We start from the raw sequence: 19,337 nt of genomic DNA on the forward strand, positions 1-19,337 counted from the left end.
TTTCAATAACTGCTTGCTGAATAGAAGGAAAAGCAATATACTCGAAAACGAGACGTTTTGCCAAAAATTCATAAAATGTTTGTAAAATATATGATGTCAGAAGTAAAAATTGAAAATGGAAATTAAGAATGTGTCAAACAGACAACAATCCAACTAAAGAGTGGTAAACAGCAGAAGGTCACCAATAGGTTTTCATTAAAGTGGTTGTTTGCATCATAGAAAACTGTAGTATTTTGTAAAATTGTTAACTTATTCTTTCATGCAGGTGCAGTTTTGTTTTCTAGTAATTTGTTTACATTACCTTCTTTAATACTTGTTAAAAAATTGCAATGATTTACTTTACTCGACACATTAAAGTGTTCAATTCAAGAGATCATCATATCAAAGACCCTTCTAGGATCTGTCTTGCCGATATCTAAAATGTTATTCCTGAACTTTAATAATATCGACTTTTAATTTGTTTTTATTTCTTTATTTACAAAAAATGTAGTCCACTTATTTTTCAAGATTCTAAAATTAAATAGTGCTTTTAAACATGTTACATTGGCTTACATTTCTCTTGGTTTTTTGTTCTATGCGTGTTTGTAACTTAGATAGAATAGTATATATCCTTATATGACCAATCGTAAGTTACATAATGATCAAATTGCTTTAATTGCGTGACATGTCTGTTATTTGATTAGGCTGATTTTATAATATGTATGCCATGACATACTTTCTTGAACTTATGATCATAATTACTTTCTTGGTTTTACCTTATTTCAATAATCCCGATAAAAACATATTTACTTGATATTTCTGAATGTTGACAGTTCATGTACTGTCGGATTGTTTTAAAGCAAAATACTGGTTTCACTAGGAATCACTAGGTTATAGTTTGCTTCCTCTGACAATCGGTAATTTATTAAACCCATTCGGTAATTTTAAGTTGGCCTTTAAACAGAAAACATAAAAGAATAAATCAATAGTGTTATTACCTACAAGGTATTTATTGAGTTTGATAAATTAAAACTTTTTGCAAAATCAAAGTAAGTTATAAGGTAGTAATGTTTCAATGAGATGACAGGTTCACAAAGAAGATGTTTGCGGTATCAAAACGAATGAAAATATCTCAAGGAAATTGCGACATCTTTTAAAAATAATATGGACACCAAAATGTTTGGGCGCTAAATAAATAAAAATAAATGAGGCTTATTGTAAAGATATGTGTCTCTTTTCGAAACCATTTACGAATAGTATATGTCGTTGATATAGCTCATAACGTGTCTTTATTTCAATATAGTATCCTTAGCATTTATATAAAAGTGCTGCCGCGGATATAATTGCTTTATGTTAGTAATTAGAATATATCTTCAAACTTATTTTAGGTTGAAAACACTCTATGTAATCTGTAACATCGTTCAAACTGATTTATTAAAAAAACCTAACATTTGAATTTGAAGGTCTTGAAATGCATTACATTCATATCAAGTACTTATATACCTGCATGTGTATACTATCTATTTCTATCCGAATCAGTGTGTGTTTTTCACTATTTCCTTCATTAGATCATATACTTCGGTGGAAAGTTTTGCACTGTGTACTCGATACATGTATATCGATGAGTTATATGCATGAAAGTATTCCACAAAAAAGTTTAAGTTGAAATTTCGCTAAGTGTTTAATTCGACAATCAAGTTGTATTCATGGGAATTTCAATTTAAGGGAAATTACCTTTATCTTACATAATGATGTAAGGATCGAACTGTGAAAAGAATGTTTTTCAAATATAATAATATACGACCTACTTCTTTTAAAAAAAATGAACATCAATAATATATATAATAAAAAACACAAGACATCCAAAGGATAGCAGAACAATAGAATAATCGTCAATATACTTCTTTTTGCTCATTAAACTAGGACAACTTATTATAAAATTAATAAAACTGAATGTATATTAATTCACTTAACACATTGATATATGTACAATGTATCACATATAAACAAGCAAATATCTCTGGACGGTGATCCCTCAGAGATAAAACGTACAGCAACGGTAGTGTCGACCCTTTTTATACACAAACTCATCACGGAAACCAAGTTTATAAATCAGTACTCCAGACGCATGTTTTGTCTTCACACAACTCATCTGTCGCGCTCGCATCAGTTGCAAAGTCAAATCAAATATTACGAGGATATATAGCATTACGAACACAGCAATGGTAATATATAAAACCATCCTAGTGAAATGACATGGTTTTTAAATCAGCCTATTTAGAAAACTTTGTGCATTCCCGCTTTGTAACTTATATGCTAATCAAAACAGTAAACAAATGAAAACAACATTTTGTCACTATCTAGTTTTTACAGTATCAACTTATCTATATCTAGATGCAGTGTGTGAAACAGGTCATTTGTATTTACAAAATTTTAATCATTGTTTACTAAAGGATTGTTATATTATCTGTCGTTAAAAGGGGTATTATTTAGTGCAGGTGATCTCATTTAGTTTAGGTCGGCCATTGATAAAACAAAAAATCCTAGGGTTATTTGCCTCTTTTATCATCAATGAAATCAATTTACAACCTTATTTCATTTAGTCAGTATTCCAGTTTATAACATAATATACTTGTAACACAAGTATATGTATATTTTTCAATATTTGTACTTTGTAGTAGTATAAACCAGATCATTGAACTCTTATGTTATGATATATTGATTGTAAAGTTTGCAAATAAAATAAAGTTTAACACATGTATACATGTATTTTGTTAATGCAATCTATAGTAAATGTACGTCTGAATCACACATTTTACATTAAAAAGTGCTATAAATAATTCGGCAACACACGAAATGTATACAATGAAAGTAAGATAATAATTTTCTTATAGTAAAATGACCTCCTGTATGTTTTTTTGTGTGTCATATTGTTCATAACTAAAATTCAAAACATATGTCAAGATCTTAACCTATTTATTATTATCAAAATAAAGATTATTAGGAGGAAATACTCATATTTTTATTATCTCTGTGTATTTTTAAAGAAATTAGTTATAATTTTCGCCGCCGATATATTACATGCACTAGTTATTAGTCTTATGTATTCAAATTGGAGCTCCTATATTTAAGATTATCAGAGCCTACACAATTACAAGTGCCTACATGAATTTTGTATTTATTGCCCATTTCAACCAAGCATGATACACCTGATAGGATTACAAAATAAATTCATTTTAAGGAGGTATTTAGTTTAGCCCTACCACATTCGTTTTCTTTTTACGAAATCATTTGATTTGTCTCCTGTATGTATTTCGTAGCCTTAGATATCTGGCTAATTGTTTTCTAATAATTGTTGAATGCTGAACTGTGATATATTACTTTTACCAGGACAATTGACTTTGTAATCTTTGAGACATTTCTCCACAAGAGACCAACTGACGTAAATTATAGTGAGCAGCGCTAACAGTAGGTCAATGAGCGAAACATATACATAAATCAGCTATGAAAGGCTCTGAAATACCAAATATAAAAACAACTTAAACGAGAAAACTTAAACTTGCATCAAACAATAAGCAAAAACCAAATACAATATACATCTTCAATCGACAGCCTGTGAAGAAAAAAAAACGCCAAACAAAACTGCCAATTCGTATTTTTTTCATCTGACTATATAAAGCAGTATTTACTTCTTACACATTCAAAAACCTATTTGCAGTTTGAAACACGCACAACCCGTATCCAACAATTTGTATGTATTTGTGCTTTTATTACCGTTACAACACTAGTGAGAAACATTTCAATGTTCTGTAATGTTTTGCATAGATTGTATACACGCGTATGTTAGTTGATATTACGAACAAAAACTATAGGAAATGGGGAAATCACCTGCAGTTTCAAATTTTAAACCTGACCTAATACTACATGTAGACCAATACTGACGTCATAAAAATTATCTATGTGTTTTTGTGGATTTTCTATCATTTAACATGTACTGTCTTGAATATTAACGTGAATTTAACACTTTGCACCTGCTCTAATTATTACATATGAGAAAATATCTGAAAAAGTCTAATTTTTGGTAATAAGAAAAAAAAAAAAATGTCTTTAGACCCAGTATTTTAATAGCACAAATCGAAGAACACACAATGAGGATACAGGAACTGTTGTCTGTAATGTACACAATAGTTAAATGAGGTAACAATGGCAATTTTAAAAATGGTACAAACAAATCCAGTACTTTACTGTTACTAAAGTGAATCAATTTTAAAAGGTTTCAAATGGGAATAAGGAATAAGTTTAAGACACTATTTGTGGTTTACTAATTATATATATATCCTGAAAAAGTTTATCAAATACCAATTATTGATTTTAGCATTTGCAATACAAAAGGTTTACAACTATACTAAAATATAGTCAGATATGTCGGTAACATGAAATAATCGTGAGTACCAAGACAACGGTAACAGGACAGAGTTGGTAACAGAAAAGATTTTGGTTTAAAAAAAACGCTTTATTTTATAGTTTAAGAAAAATACATCATTTCAAATTGGTCACAATTGGAAGATAACAGCAAACAATGTCATTTTTCCTTTGAAACTGCATTTGAAAGATGAACAATCTACCTAGGTAATGAAAATATTAAAATAAATTCCTTTCTGTTACTACCTAGTATACTATAATTGCACAATGTTCTCTACTGTTATCAAAAGCTAAAAAACACTATTTTTTCATTCAATATACTGTATATTATTTTGAATTTTTTTTAATATGGTAATAATAACTTATATTAAATGAAATGGTTGGCATATAATAGATTCATCAGTGAAATTGTCTTGAACTGTTACTGATTATGTTTATTCTGTTACTTTTTATCAGGTAACATAACAACGTAACAGAAAGGTATTACGCAGTATTTTTTGTTCCTTTACTCGAATTGTGTAGAAGTTTACTTCTATCTACATCACCTTGAAAAGATACTATTAAAACACATGTACTGTTATAGTGCTGACAATGAAATATTCTCAGAATGAACACAAAATCGTTGTAACAGGAGAAGACAACAACATTATTTTTCTCCAAATTCTGAACTTTGGGGAGTTCAGATTTTTCTAACTGGCTGCTATATACCTTAACATTTGGAGTCATTCATTCAGGAAATGATGCTCTTCACGTTGCATAACAATAAATAAATGTTTGGTATTTCTAATGTGTCCACAGGTGAAAAAAAAAAACAGCGGTGACTGGAAGGAAACCACCCCTTGGGATAACATTTGAAAGACCCTTAAAATGCAAATTGTCTGGCATGCTTTAGTTATAACACAATCAGACCTGTAATGGAGAAGTTTTTTTATAATCTATTAGATTTTTGGAAAATCTGATACTTTGCATGATTTAATTTTCAGAAAATAACAGGGGACAATACGATTTGTTTTGGGGTTGACCCTTTGAATATTAATTTTTCATTAGAAGCAATATTAAAAAGAATGTTTAGTTGCGTGCAGTTGGTGTATTATATACTCTAGTTAATACTGAAATTTAAAATTTTCAAAAAAAGATGCCTGAATAAAAAATAATTGCTAGTGAAACATGGAACATGGAAATAACCTTCTTCAGTGGTGTCTCATATACAAAAATGATGTAGATGTTCCAGACCATACGAGTATTTGGACCGTACGCGTACGGTCCGGACCGTATACGTATACTCGTACGGTCGGACCATACGCGTACGGTCCAGCTGACCATACATGTTTTTGGATCATATGGGTTAAATTCAAACAAACATTTATCAAAATCTTTATTTTTCGTTATACAAATTGTTATAATTACAGTTGGATGGAAAAAGTGAATAAGCGAACAATTGAAATTAAATATCTGTTTATCCGATAGGTGACACTGGTTTCCACAGAGAACGTCATATTTTTTTTACATTAACATGTTTTGTTCATGAATGTTCCTTTGCATATGCATTTTTTTGTAAAGTTCCTAAATATTCTAAAACTATTGTTCTCCCACTCTATGTTTACTTCCGATAATATCAATGAGAATACTGGGCTGCTATTAATAAATTACTGACATGCTAAATACAGGAGATTAACTGATTGAATAAGCGTGATTTTTTTAAATAGTTATAATATGAAAAGTTTTTATTTCAATTACTATTGAACTTTTTATATCAATTTCAGATATAAGTTGTGTTGATCTGCCATATACATTTGTATCAAATAAACTTGACCAGCTTCTTAATATAAGTCAGACCGTACGCGTACGGTCCAACGGTATGCGTATTTTGAAAAAGTACGCATACGGTCCAGACCGTACGCGTACGGTTCAAATACTCATACGGTCTGGAACATATATATAACTAACCAATATTTCTTTCAAAGAGTTACTTTGAATATGTTTGATTTTTAATTATTTTTAAATACACTATGTACTCGTGTTTTGTAGTTAATAAAGAGGTAGTCCATATTCAAGAACGTTGTGCGTGTGAAATCTGATATCAAGACTACAAAATATCCATTTCCCTCCAATCAGCAACTTAAACTTGTCATCATATGTCTAGCAAATCATATCAAACAAAATAATTAGATGTTTGCTTAAAAATATAGATAAGGCACGGTTTAAAGCAAAGAGTAAATGCAGAATCAGAGAGCTATTTTCATGTCTGCACTTCTAAGACAGGGACAATCTCTCTTCTGTGAGGTGATGAATATGTATCGATGCTTACTGTATAACCAATGTACAGTCTGTTTCCAGCCCCTGCATTTTGTGGCTTTTTCGTAAAGCTATCCGTATTATGTTTGCAATTACCAATTGAAAGATACGTGAACCTAACTAACAGGTATCGTAACAATATTTATTTTTCATATTTGGCCTATTTTTTTTTCCAAAGACAGTCACTGTAAGACGCTTCATAAACAAGACAAAGTGTAATTTCTGTTTACTTAAACTTACTCGAAACCACAGCTAATGAGCGGTTAGTATTAGGCTATCGTCAGCTTTAAAGTCATTGCTCTGGTATAAAACTTATTCATCTTGATTTTGATACTATTTAATTCTGGGTTGATTTATATCAAATTGCAATCACTCCAAGCAAACGACAAACACACACATTGATTAATTTAATCCTGGAAGTCCACATGTCTGGAAGTTAGTATTATATGTTTGTCTTTGGTTGGGAAATGTTTGAAATCCGAAAAAGCCCTTCAGACACATGGATTTTTTTATGTTATTATTCCTTTCTATTTAAAAATTCAACAGACACGAATGTTTTCTGAATAAGACAGTAAATCACCCGGTACTGCTGTATGTCCTGTCGCTGCTGTTTGTCTTAGTCTCCACTACTCCAAATAATATTTTGTATCTACAAAGAATTAATATAAAATATTCCAACAAGCAATAGTTATTCTCGAAAAGCTTTAATAAAAACATATTTTGAAAAACATTGAGCAGTAACATAATCGTAGACAGCACTTTACACGTTCAAAATCATATGTCGTTCTTGAAAACTGATACTTGTACACGCATGTTCATCAGCTTTTAAATTACGTCTTTTGTAATCGTCAACTGTCAAAAGGTTGGGATTTAACAAAATGCATTCATGACATCAAACTGTTATATTCATCAATAAAATAGACTATGACATTTATACATGATTATTTCAATAATCCTAACACTTTCCTTCATCTACATCAATCATAACACGTTTAGCTGCACCTTGAAATATGAAATAAAACTTGCCGGAGATGAATAGTAAATGTTTACAGATGATTTCACTTAATGGAATTATATGCTCATGGATCAACGGATCGAGCAAGACCTTCGTGGTAGTCAAAGTCGTTACAAAACAAAAAAACTCGTTGTCAATCAAATAAAATAGCATATTAGTGAAAAGATTTTTGACAATAGACACAAAATAGAATTCTACTTATTTATTGATGATATTCATTCATAGCATATTCTTAAACTAATATTAACTACCTTGATCCATATTGATGGATGCTTTACCCTGACTTAAATGACTTCTGCTGAAACAAACAAGCACAGTCATGCTTTAATAAGCAGTATATTTCTATCTTATAAGTGGACAACACATGTTGTTTCAATCAATACGTATATCTCGATTCCCTAAGTTATAAATGAGTTTATCCTGTAGGATCAACGTGAATATGCGTATATGACACAATTGATGAACCAATCAGCATTGCAACATAGGAATCGTACTGTAAAATGTTCATCAGAACAAACAAATATTGACTAGATTTTCATCATTGTTGATGTTTCCTTTTCCTGTTGGTATTTTTCTGAAGGAGTAAGTAATTGCACTTGATTGACATTTATCTTTTCCACTTGTGTCTTTTTTTCTTTGGTCCAACATCGCACACCAAACCGATCCTTACGTCCTTTCGAAAGAAAAAGAAATATATTGAAGTTATACTGTTAATGTATATGTTTTTTTTTATCAAACTTTATACCAATGAAGTCCAAACATTTTCAAAATTTAATTAATAATTGTTAAAAGAAATATATTTTGGTACGATTTAAAAAAAAAAAAATAAATAGTTAATTGACCATTACGGTACGATAGAGTTATCGAATTCTACGATTAACTTTTGGTCGTTTTGAACATATAAACATCATTGTACATTGGACGCTATTTTCAATTACCTCACGAGATTTAAAAAAGCAATTAATTATGCTGACATCAGGCACAAATGTGCAATAAAAAAACATTTAGAAGTATTTTTTAACCCAAAAGGAGATGTCGACTTGATACTACGATTTATTTGGCCTTCTTTACATTTCTATTCAAGCATCAGTGTCAAGTCTTTGGTAAAAAAAAACAGACATCTGGCGTTCCAAATTTTTATTCTATTAGATGAAGAGGTTTCGCCTCCGGCAGTATTACCTGTCTATTATTCAGCACAACTCTGTTGCCATGAGTTATTACAATTATGGCATACTTGTAAATTAATCGCTTACAATTTTTTTTTCTCGAAATACTATAGATTGATATCCAAACAAAATATAACCCGGTCTGTTTTTGTAAATCCTTTCGGAATTTCGATTATAAATGCTTTGCAATTGTATACTTTGTTCAGTTTTTTTTTATTATTTGAGCGTCACTGATAAGTCTTATGTTGACGAAACACGCGTCCATCTTACAAAATATTAATGCTGGTGTCCATTGTGACTTAGTTCACATTGTATTTTGTTATGATATTGTAATTATTGTATTTATTTATGTTGGCCTGATTTGTATTGTGTGGCCTGATAGTTGTTTACAGAATAATTTTAGAATTGTGCAGTTTAGAAATCTCTGGAACATTTACAGAATGATTGCAACTTTCCAGAATGATCCTAATAAACGATGCGTTATATAAACTTCTACATTTTACTAGAAACTTCCATTGTAACTTTCTAGGATGTTCCAGTATAGATTGTTCTAGAATTTTCCTTGACAATTATATATATATGCAGACACTAAAGTTAAAGGCTCACTCTTGGATTTGGACTTAGACATCGATAGACATTAATATTCATAGCCTTTGGATTGACACTTTTATTTTACAAACAACATCATACTGGATTGTGACCGTAATATTCAGATTGGATTCCGAAAGATATCCGGATACAGATAAAGATAAAAGATTGGACTCATATTTTGACAGTTAAGTTAACAGTAATATTTGTGTAATACTTCTTGTAAACTTTTGTATAATAAATATTGTTAAATTTTATTATTGATTTGTGTCTTTTGTTGGCTACAATTTAAAGGCGATTTCTGGCCGTAACAGAAATTGGGGGCTCGTCCGGGATACTGAAAATATATTTTTCAAAATTTATTCAGTATTTTTATAAGAACTAGCCAACAAAATTCTACAAAATGGCATTTGATGCCGGTAAATTTTTGAAAACGCCAGACCTGGAGAGTTTTGATAATTTAAAGAAAGAGGAATTAGTGTTGCTTGCTAAACATCTCAATTTAGTTTTTAAAGTATCTTTGAGAAAACAAATTATAAAAATTTTTGTTATAGACAAATTAGTTGACGCAGAAATTTTAGGTGAAGAGGCTCTTGAACTTAAGGTCGAAAATGTTGATGCCTTTAAATTAAAACAGCTTGAATTAGAACATGAATTTAAATTAAAACAAGCAGAACTGGAAATGAAGGAAAGGTTAGAAATGGAAAAGAAAGAAAAAGAAGATGAATTTAAATTAAAAGAATTGGAAATGAAGGAAAGGTTGGAGATGGAGAAAAAACAAGATGAACTTAAAATAAAACAAGATGAACTTAAATTAAAACAGGCAGAACTTGAAATGAGGGAAAGGCTAGAGATGGAAAAAATAAAAATTGAAATTGGCAAAGAAGAAAATAACACTAAAGTCCAGTCGAAATCAGATTATTTTGATGCAGCAAAAAATATACGTTTGGTTCCCAAATTTTGTGAAAAAACAGTCGATAAATATTTTCCACAGTTTGAGAAAATTGCTAATAATTTGAAATGGCCAATGCCGTATTGGACTACGATGCTACAAAGTGTTTTTGAGGGTAAGGCCGCCGAAATATACTCTGCACTTCCATCAGAAAAAAGTTCTGATTATGACACGGTAAAACAGGAAGTTTTGAAAGCTTATGAGCTAGTACCAGAAGCATATAGACAGAAATTTAGATCTTATAAAAAGTTTGATTCGCAAACCTATGTGGAATTTGCTCGGGAAAAAGAAGATCTATTTGATAAATGGCTTACTTCAAAGAAAACAGATAACAATTTTGATAACCTAAGACAATTGATGTTATTAGAAGAGTTCAAACAATGTGTTCATTTAGACTTAAAAACACATTTAGACGACAAAACTGTTGGGACAATACATGATGCAGCTGTAATTTCAGATAATTATACCCTTTCACATAAAAGAAGTTTCAAGGGTCAAAATGTTAATACTTCAAGTGGAAATTACAAAAATCAAAGCACTGAGCGTACTGATAGTAAGCCGGTTGCACAGAATAAGAGTCAGTCCAGTTATAATATGTCTAGTCCAAAATTTGATACTTTTGAGAAGAAGTCACTGATTTGTGCTTATTGTAAGAAAAATGGTCACCTGATGGCTGATTGTTTTAGACTCCAGAAGAAGAATGAACGAGATGATAAGCCGAAGTCCAGTGCTTGTACGACACCTTATATTACCAGTACGTTGGAATGTCCTGCGAGTCAGGCTTTTAAGTCCAGTTTTTGTGATTACATGGAGGAATATAAACCCTTTATGTCTGATGGGTTTATTTCTATTGTTGATGATACCACTCTTTAGCCTATTAAGATTTTACGGGACACTGGAGCTTCTCAGTCTTTATTGTTAGAAGGTGTGTTGCCTTTGTCCGAGAAGACTTCTGTTGGTGCCTCCGTTTTGTTACAAGGGGTAGAGTTGGGTTGTATAGATGTTCCTCTTCATCGTATTTATCTGAAGTCAGATTTGATAACTGAACCAGTTATTGTGGGTGTTCGTCCTAATCTTCCTGTTGAGGGTGTTACATTATTGCTAGGAAATGATCTAGCTAGGAAGAAAGTGGTTGCTGAACCAATTGTTACCAGTGAACCAGTGGTGGATGTTAAATCACCTGCAGATGATGCTGAATTGTATCCAGCTTGTGTTGTTACTAGGGCGATGGCTAGAAAACAACAAGATGAGAATTTGCAAGAAGACCAGTTTGATTACATGGACCTTTCTGACACTTTCCTAGCTGACATTGAAGGTCCTGGTAGCTCAGAAAAGGCCATAATAAGACCACCTAGTGTTAACAAGAATGTTATTATGCCATGGCCAAACGTAAACAGCCATTCATTAGACCGAAAGAATTTATTTGAAGAACAACATAAAGACCTTGAGGTTCTTCAGCTTAACCAGCGGGCTCAACCACAGGAGGAAGCAGACAAAGTTGCAGAATGCTATTACCATCAGGACGGCATTTTAATGAGGAAGTGGAGGCCTCCTGATGCTACCCCAGAGGAGGAATGGAGAGTGGTATACCAAGTGGTGGTGCCTAAAGTTTATAGGCAAGAAATTATTGGTCTTGCCCATGACACCCCCTTTGCTGGACACTTAGGTATAAGGAAGACTTGCCTTAAGATCTTGCAGCATTTCTACTGGCCCAGACTTCGAAATGATGTCGCAGAATACTGCAAATCATGCCATATATGCCAGGTTGTTGGTAAGTCTAACCAGAAAATACCACCAGCACCACTTCTGCCTATTCCAGCCTTTGACGAACCTTTCAGCAGAGTTCTAATTGACTGCGTTGGACCTTTACCAAAGACCAAAACTGGAAATGCGTATTTATTGACAATCATGTGTACATCCACACGCTTTCCTGAGGCTATTCCGCTAAGAAATATCAAGACACCTACTATTGTCAAAGCTCTTATCAATTTTTTTACGTTGGTAGGACTTCCTAAGTCTATACAGTCCGACCAGGGATCAAATTTCATGTCAGGTCTATTTCAACAAGTCGTGTACCAGTTAGGGATTGCTCAGTATAGATCAAGTGCGTACCATCCAGAATCTCAAGGTGCCTTAGAACGTTTTCATCAAACATTAAGAACATGATTAGAACTTTTTGTCTTCAATTTGACAGAGACTGGGATGATGGAGTTCACTTTCTACTTTTTGCAGTTCGAGAGGCTGTTCAAGAATCCCTTGGATTTAGTCCCTTTGAGTTGGTATTTGGCCATACTGTAAGGGGACCGTTAAAATTGATTAAGGAAAAGTGGCTTACTGAACATACTGACTTGAATCTTTTAGACTATGTATCTAGATTTAAAGAAAAATTGTATACTGCATGTCAAATTGCTCAGAAAAACTTAAAAAATGTACAGAACAAGATGAAAATTTGGTATGATAAAGATGCCAGGGATAGAGTTTTTGAGCCTGGTGATAAGGTACTTGTATTTTCGCCAGTCCCTGGACATCCTTTACAGGCTAAATATTGTGGTCCTTATACAATAGAGAGTAAAATCAATGATTTGAATAAAATTGTAAAAACTCCAGGTCGGCGTAAACAAAACAGAGTGTGTCATATTAATATGTTAAAACCATATTTTGAGCGTACTAATGAATGTGATAGTAAACCAGTTGCCACTTTAGGCATGGTTAAATTTGAGAACCATCATGACAAACCAGATGTAGTTGAACCACCTTTTAGTTCTAAAACTATCGAAGAGACAGTTAGATTGAAAAATTCAGAAATTTTGTCAAATTTAGACTCAAAACTTGCACATCTGTCTTTTGATTGTAGAGAAGAAATAAAAACTTTGGTATTTTCTTTTAAAAATCTTTTTCCAGATGTGCCACACAAAACCACTGCTGTTTGTCATGATGTTGATGTAGGAGATGCTTCTCCAATTAAGCAACATCCTTACCGGCTCAATCCACTCAAACTTGAAGCTATGAGAAAAGAAATTAAATATATGCTTGACAATGATATTATTGAGCCGAGTAACAGTGAATGGAGCTCTCCTTGTCTCCTTGTGCCAAAACCAGATAAAACCTTTCGTTTCGTGACTGATTTCAGAAAAGTAAATTCAGTCTCAAAATCTGATTCCTATCCGATTCCACGGATAGACGATTGTATTGACAACATTGGTCAAGCAAAATTTGTGAGCAAATTTGATTTGTTGAAAGGTTATTGGCAAGTTCCATTGACACAGAGAGCTCGTGAAATATCAGCTTTTGTTACACCAGATGGCTTATTTCAATATACTGTAATGCCATTTGGCATGAAAAGTGCACCAGCTACATTTCAAAGAATGATCAATAATGTTATAAAAGATTTGAACTGTTGTTATGCTTATATTGATGATCGAATTGTATGTAGTGATAGCATGGAACAGCACTTAACACATTTGTATGATACTTTTGATAGATTGTCACAATCAAATTTGACTGTTAATCTTGGTAAAAGTGAATTTTGTCAGGCCACTGTTGATTATTTAGGGCATACAGTTGGCCAAGGTCAAGTGAAACCTATTATGGCTAAAGTGGAAGCTATTTCCAAATTTCCTCCTCCTACAAATAGAAAACAACTTATGAGATATTTAGGCATGATTGGATTTTACAGAAAATTTTGTTCAAATTTTGCTACTGTGGTTCAACCACTGACTCATCTTTTACGAAAAGATTCTAAATTTATCTGGAGTGAAAATTGTCAAAACGCTTTTGAAAATAGCAAATCACTTTTAATTAATAGTCCAGTTCTGATTACTCCAGACTTTGAAAAACAATTTAAACTTGCCGTTGATGCAAGCGATGTAGGAATTGGAGCTGTTTTATACCAAGAGACAGATGATTATGTTGAGAAACCTATATCATATTTTTCCAAGAAATTAGATAAACATCAGAAAAATTATTCAACTATTGAAAAAGAGTGTTTTGCAATGTTGTCAGCACTTCAACATTTTGATGTATATTTGAATCCCACTGTATATCCTGTTCTTGTTTGTACTGATCATAATCCTCTCACCTTCATACATAAAATGAGAAACAAGAATCAGAGGTTGACTAGGTGGAGTTTATTGTTACAGGAATATGATGTAATTGTAAAACATATTAAGGGTAAAGATAATGTAATAGCAGATGCTTTATCTAGAGCTTATTAAAACACTTTGTATATACTATGTATTTTTGTTCATTTTATTCATGATAAGTTTTTGTTACACTAAAACTTCTTTTAAGGGGGGAGGTGTTATGATATTGTAATTATTGTATTTATTTATGTTGGCCTGATTTGTATTGTGTGGCCTGATAGTTGTTTACAGAATAATTTTAGAATTGTGCAGTTTAGAAATCTCTGGAACATTTACAGAATGATTGGAACTTTCCAGAATGATCCTAATAAACGATGCGTTATATAAACTTCTACATTTTACTAGAAACTTCCATTTAACTTTCTAGGATGTTCCAGTATAGATTGTTCTAGAATTTTCCTTGACAATTATATATATATGCAGACACTAAAGTTAAAGGCTCACTCTTGGATTTGGACTTAGACATCGATAGACATTAATATTCATAGCCTTTGGATTGACACTTTTATTTTACAAACAACATCATACTGGATTGTGACCGTAATATTCAGATTGGATTCCGAAAGATATCCGGATACAGATAAAGATAAAAGATTGGACTTATATTTTGACAGTTAAGTTAACAGTAATATTTGTGTAATACTTCTTGTAAACTTTTGTATAATAAATATTGTTAAATTTTATTATTGATTTGTGTCTTTTGTTGGCTACAATTTAAAGGCGATTTCTGGCCGTAACAATTTTACTTACTGCCATGAGAGTATCTCAATGAAATAAATTATTAAACTTACTTTTAGTCAACCATATGCAAATAGACAATATTATAACACATCCTGAAAATCCGATGACTAGTAAAGTCATTGTCAGCATGCTTGCTTCTTCTTCAATAAAACAAACAACATGAAATTAACATAATATTTCCCAGTTAAAAAGCCATCAATAGTGAGAACAATTTAAAACTCAAATTACAAAGCACTTGTAAATGCTACGTTCACATATTATTTTGTCTTCTTCAATTATTTTTGAAGTTTAAAGTTTTGAATTTATATAATTTGCAACTGGAGAAAAACCTTTTGCGACTTATAACATGATATTAAAGCTTAACCTAGATACAAGTAAATCGCGCAATTTAACAATTTTTGCACTGACATTATGACTTATGATAACTGTGAAATGCAAGACAAACTAGAATAAAAACACCAAATCAGACAAAAAAAGTAACAACTTACCCTGACATATATCCATGTATTCGTCAAAAATGGTAACATTACGATACACAAGGTTGCACAGTATTTGCAGTCTACCTTCACAATCGACATCGTCAACAGCAAAACTATAAATCACTTTAACATCGTAATAATATTTGTACCATTTCATAACAGTAACGGTTGTCTCATTGATAAACTGACCCTGCAAAAAAAAAAAAAAAAAACAACATCCGTCTTGAATGAGGTTTCCACTCATAATATTTCATTTTATGCACGATTTTGTAAATATCTCACTTATTATTTAAACACAATATAAGATTTCTTCATTAGAATTAATGGAACATGTACGGTAATGTTTTGTTTCTATGTTATTTTTCTGCTCAATGAAAACAGTTTTTTTGCTATCTAATTGAGATAAATAATAGAGTTAAGAAGTCCGCCTTCTCACCTTAAATAGTGCTGAACAATGCGGAACAGGGTTCACCTTATAAAGCATAATTTCTATCTCCATTTTGTCATTGCTGATATTTTTTCCAAATGTTGTTGATGTTTCATTTGCTGGTAGAGCTATAAGGAAATAAACAAATAACAACATCAATTTTATATCTTTACATTCAAATAATGTCCATGATAATTCGCATACAAAAATAAAACTATTCAAATAATGCGAAATGGTCATTTAATTGGTAAATGTCTTTGACGTCAATACTATACGGGTTAACAAATTGTGCTAAACCATTTTGTCTTTTATTTGTCTTTTCCATGAAACTCATAAAACCTTTGAAAAATGGAATTAACATATTCTTTTAAATATTTTTTCTATGTCATAATGTTTGATTTGGTATACTGTGGTTGTGTTTTTTTCGTATTTCCGGTCTCTTTTGTTACAAATATAGGATGGTATGCAACTCAATTAAAAGTTCTATACATGTTTTACAAGTACTTACACATAACATGTTTTGGTTCCACAGATAGATTCTTAGTGAAATCAGAAAATCCACATGAACACGTGTATTGACAATCCAAATCTGATTCACTTAAATTATGAATTAATAACCCAAAATCTTGAGTGTTATTTCGTGTTAACATTTCATACTTAAATGGATTTAGGCATTTATTATCCATACAAAGCAAATCGTATTGTTGGCCTCCTGTCCACTGTCGAAGATCTGTTCTTTGTTTTGAAAACTTGTTTTCCTTTTTCTCACCCATGGAGCACCACAAAATAACGTCTTTTCCAAAGCTAACGGGCAAGGTTGTTAGTTTCCACGAAGCTGGAAGCAAATTAAATTTTGATAAAACAGATGTTGATTATAACTATGAACAAGACTATGATTGTGACAACATTTCGGAAAACTACTTTTTCCCAAATATGTGATACCTTTTACTATTTTTTTTTAAATTAAGAGGATAAGTTTGTTGTTAGATATAATTACATGTAGATACATTTGTTACTATGATGAAATATATGACTGTTCATCAAAAAATTATACAAGAGGTTGAATTTTTTCTGGTGATAACTTAAAAATACCTTATTTACTTGGTATAGAAAATTTATTTGAATCGGAAATTGCAAAAACCTTGATTGGTGTTGTAGAGGGAAAAGGAAGGTGTAACATGCACAGAGATTCATGTTGTAAGATCACCATGTTTAATGCGATAAAAAGTCAGTTCATAAATTTTAAGATTTTACTCTCTTCTTACCTGACGGAGATACTTTATCCACAGCGAATATCATCATAACAATGTTAATCAACATTATTTTCATACTGAATGGTTTTAACAATATTCTAGAAAAAACAATAATGTTATCAAAAATGATGTTTTTGTCCAAGGCGGATCACCCTGGCCTCACAACTTTTTGGAACTTTTGTTCTTCGGCGATCTTCACCTTCGTAGTTGTTTTGGCTTTCAAACTTTTTACATCTGAGAATAGTTTTGTGTGGACGTAGCGCGCGTCTGGCATATAAAAATAGTTTTTAACCTGTTACCTTTTGATGGCTATTAAAATTACATTCATGTTCTTGTTTTTTAGGTGTGGGCATACCCGAATACTTTTTACTTTAAGTCAGTGAACTATAAAGCAAATCAAAAAGGTGAGAAATCTTGTCACTTGTTAGCTATCAAAGTAAATACTGATCAGTAGGCTTAACTTAAACTTTAAATTTATCGATTCTTAAAGTTCGCTCTGTTAAAGGGCACCAGTAATAAATGTATTACATTCTTTTTTCAAAGTATATCAATTACGTTTTGGTCAATAATTAACCAGCTGAAACATTTAAAGTTTACCGTGATCGCAAAATTCTACCGGCGATAATTCAACCAAATAACCACAAATTAACAATATATATTTACTAATTGTGGTTTGTCAAATTATAAAATTATTCACTTCGCTGAAATTTACAAATAAAAAAAATGTACAACATCTTGATTAAGACGATCAGCACCAATTGTGGTGACTGAAAGATAAGCGCATTATTATGTTACTGAGCCGTTAATTAATACTCATTTTGTATGTTTCTTTGCTATTGTTTTTCATACTGACAATGAACTATTACAAAGCATTCCTTGAATATTCGACACAACAGAAGTGTCTTAAAAGGGGTTCAATTAATTCAACAGTGCACTAAGTATACCCTATATGAATTTTTACATGCTCACATAAAAAAAGCAAAATAGTTTTGGAATTTTTCTCCAAAGTTCCGTCTCATATAATATATGTTTTCAATTTCGAGAAACATTTGTGTAATAATTAAAGGTTTTGTATATAATACTCGGGTTTGCATCTTAATTCAGTTAGTTCAAATCTTACCTGCAATATTATATGTTCTGCATCAAATGTGGACTGAGCTCTTCCTAAATGTAGCTATAAATGAAGTGGCAATAAACAGTATGTAACGATGATTTTTGTATTTCTGAGTGCACTATACTTTGTAACCTAAATGAGGATATAATATAATCTAAATAATAAATACTATAAATTTCTATTTTTATACAATGACGAAGGATCGTACCCGGGACATTTCAATATCTATGTTGTCTTGTTCAAGTGCAGTTTAAAGTTGCATATAGGTCTTTACAGATTCAATTTAAATGTCTAACCTGTTCCATTTACTACTTTTAAAACAAATGGTCGGGGAGCAAGTCAATACAATGATATACAAACTTTTTGCTTCTTTAAAATATGTCAAATTTATTTGATTTTTCTTTACATTCAGATGTTAAACCTCATTTAAGATGTGATTCTATAGTCCTCCTAATAAACAAAGGAAATTAAGGAAACTGCCATTTTGAGTACAAATAGAATAATAACCCCAAACGTGTGCGTAAATGTTTAGACATTTAAGAGATTTTGTTCAAAAGTAATAATACAAGGTAATAGGAATTGTCACAATTGATATTATATCGATATACTACAATTAGAAATCCAAACATAGATAATTAAGGAAACTGCCATTTTGAGTACAAATAGAATAATAACCCCAAACGTGTGCGTAAATGTTTAGACATTTAAGAGATTTTGTTCAAAAGTAATAATACAAGGTAATAGGAATTGTCACAATTGATATT

General features: G+C 31.4%; 2 protein-coding genes across 2 annotated transcripts in view; both read right to left on the minus strand.

Annotated features, from left to right (window-relative positions):
• LOC143075249 (uncharacterized) overlaps nt 1-19,337 on the minus strand; it is an 89,840-nt gene that overhangs the window by 40,105 nt on the left and 30,398 nt on the right. The gene's annotated exons all lie outside the window — the stretch shown is intronic.
• LOC143075250 (uncharacterized) lies at nt 7,519-18,703 on the minus strand. The gene is made up of 7 exons (XM_076250612.1): nt 18,580-18,703; nt 17,472-17,557; nt 16,715-17,041; nt 16,216-16,334; nt 15,789-15,969; nt 15,351-15,440; nt 7,519-8,384 (listed from the first exon to the last, which is right to left on the minus strand). The coding sequence occupies exons 2-7, from the start codon at nt 17,533-17,535 to the stop codon at nt 8,239-8,241; spliced, it is 927 nt and encodes a 308-aa protein (XP_076106727.1). The 5' UTR covers nt 17,536-17,557; nt 18,580-18,703; the 3' UTR covers nt 7,519-8,238.

This window comes from Mytilus galloprovincialis, chromosome 5 (genome assembly GCF_965363235.1).
Source record: "Mytilus galloprovincialis chromosome 5, xbMytGall1.hap1.1, whole genome shotgun sequence".
Lineage (NCBI taxonomy): Eukaryota > Metazoa > Mollusca > Bivalvia > Mytilida > Mytilidae > Mytilus > Mytilus galloprovincialis.

Coding starts and splice junctions, on each gene's coding strand:
- LOC143075250 (XM_076250612.1), bottom strand. CDS start 17,535: ATGAAAATAATGTTGATTAACATTGTTATGATGATATTCGCTGTGGAT. Junction 15,441..15,788: donor ATACATGGATATATGTCAGG/GTAAGTTGTTAC, acceptor GTTTTATTGAAG/AAGAAGCAAGCATGCTGACA. Junction 8,385..15,350: donor TTGCATATGGTTGACTAAAA/GTAAGTTTAATA, acceptor TTCTTTCGAAAG/GACGTAAGGATCGGTTTGGT.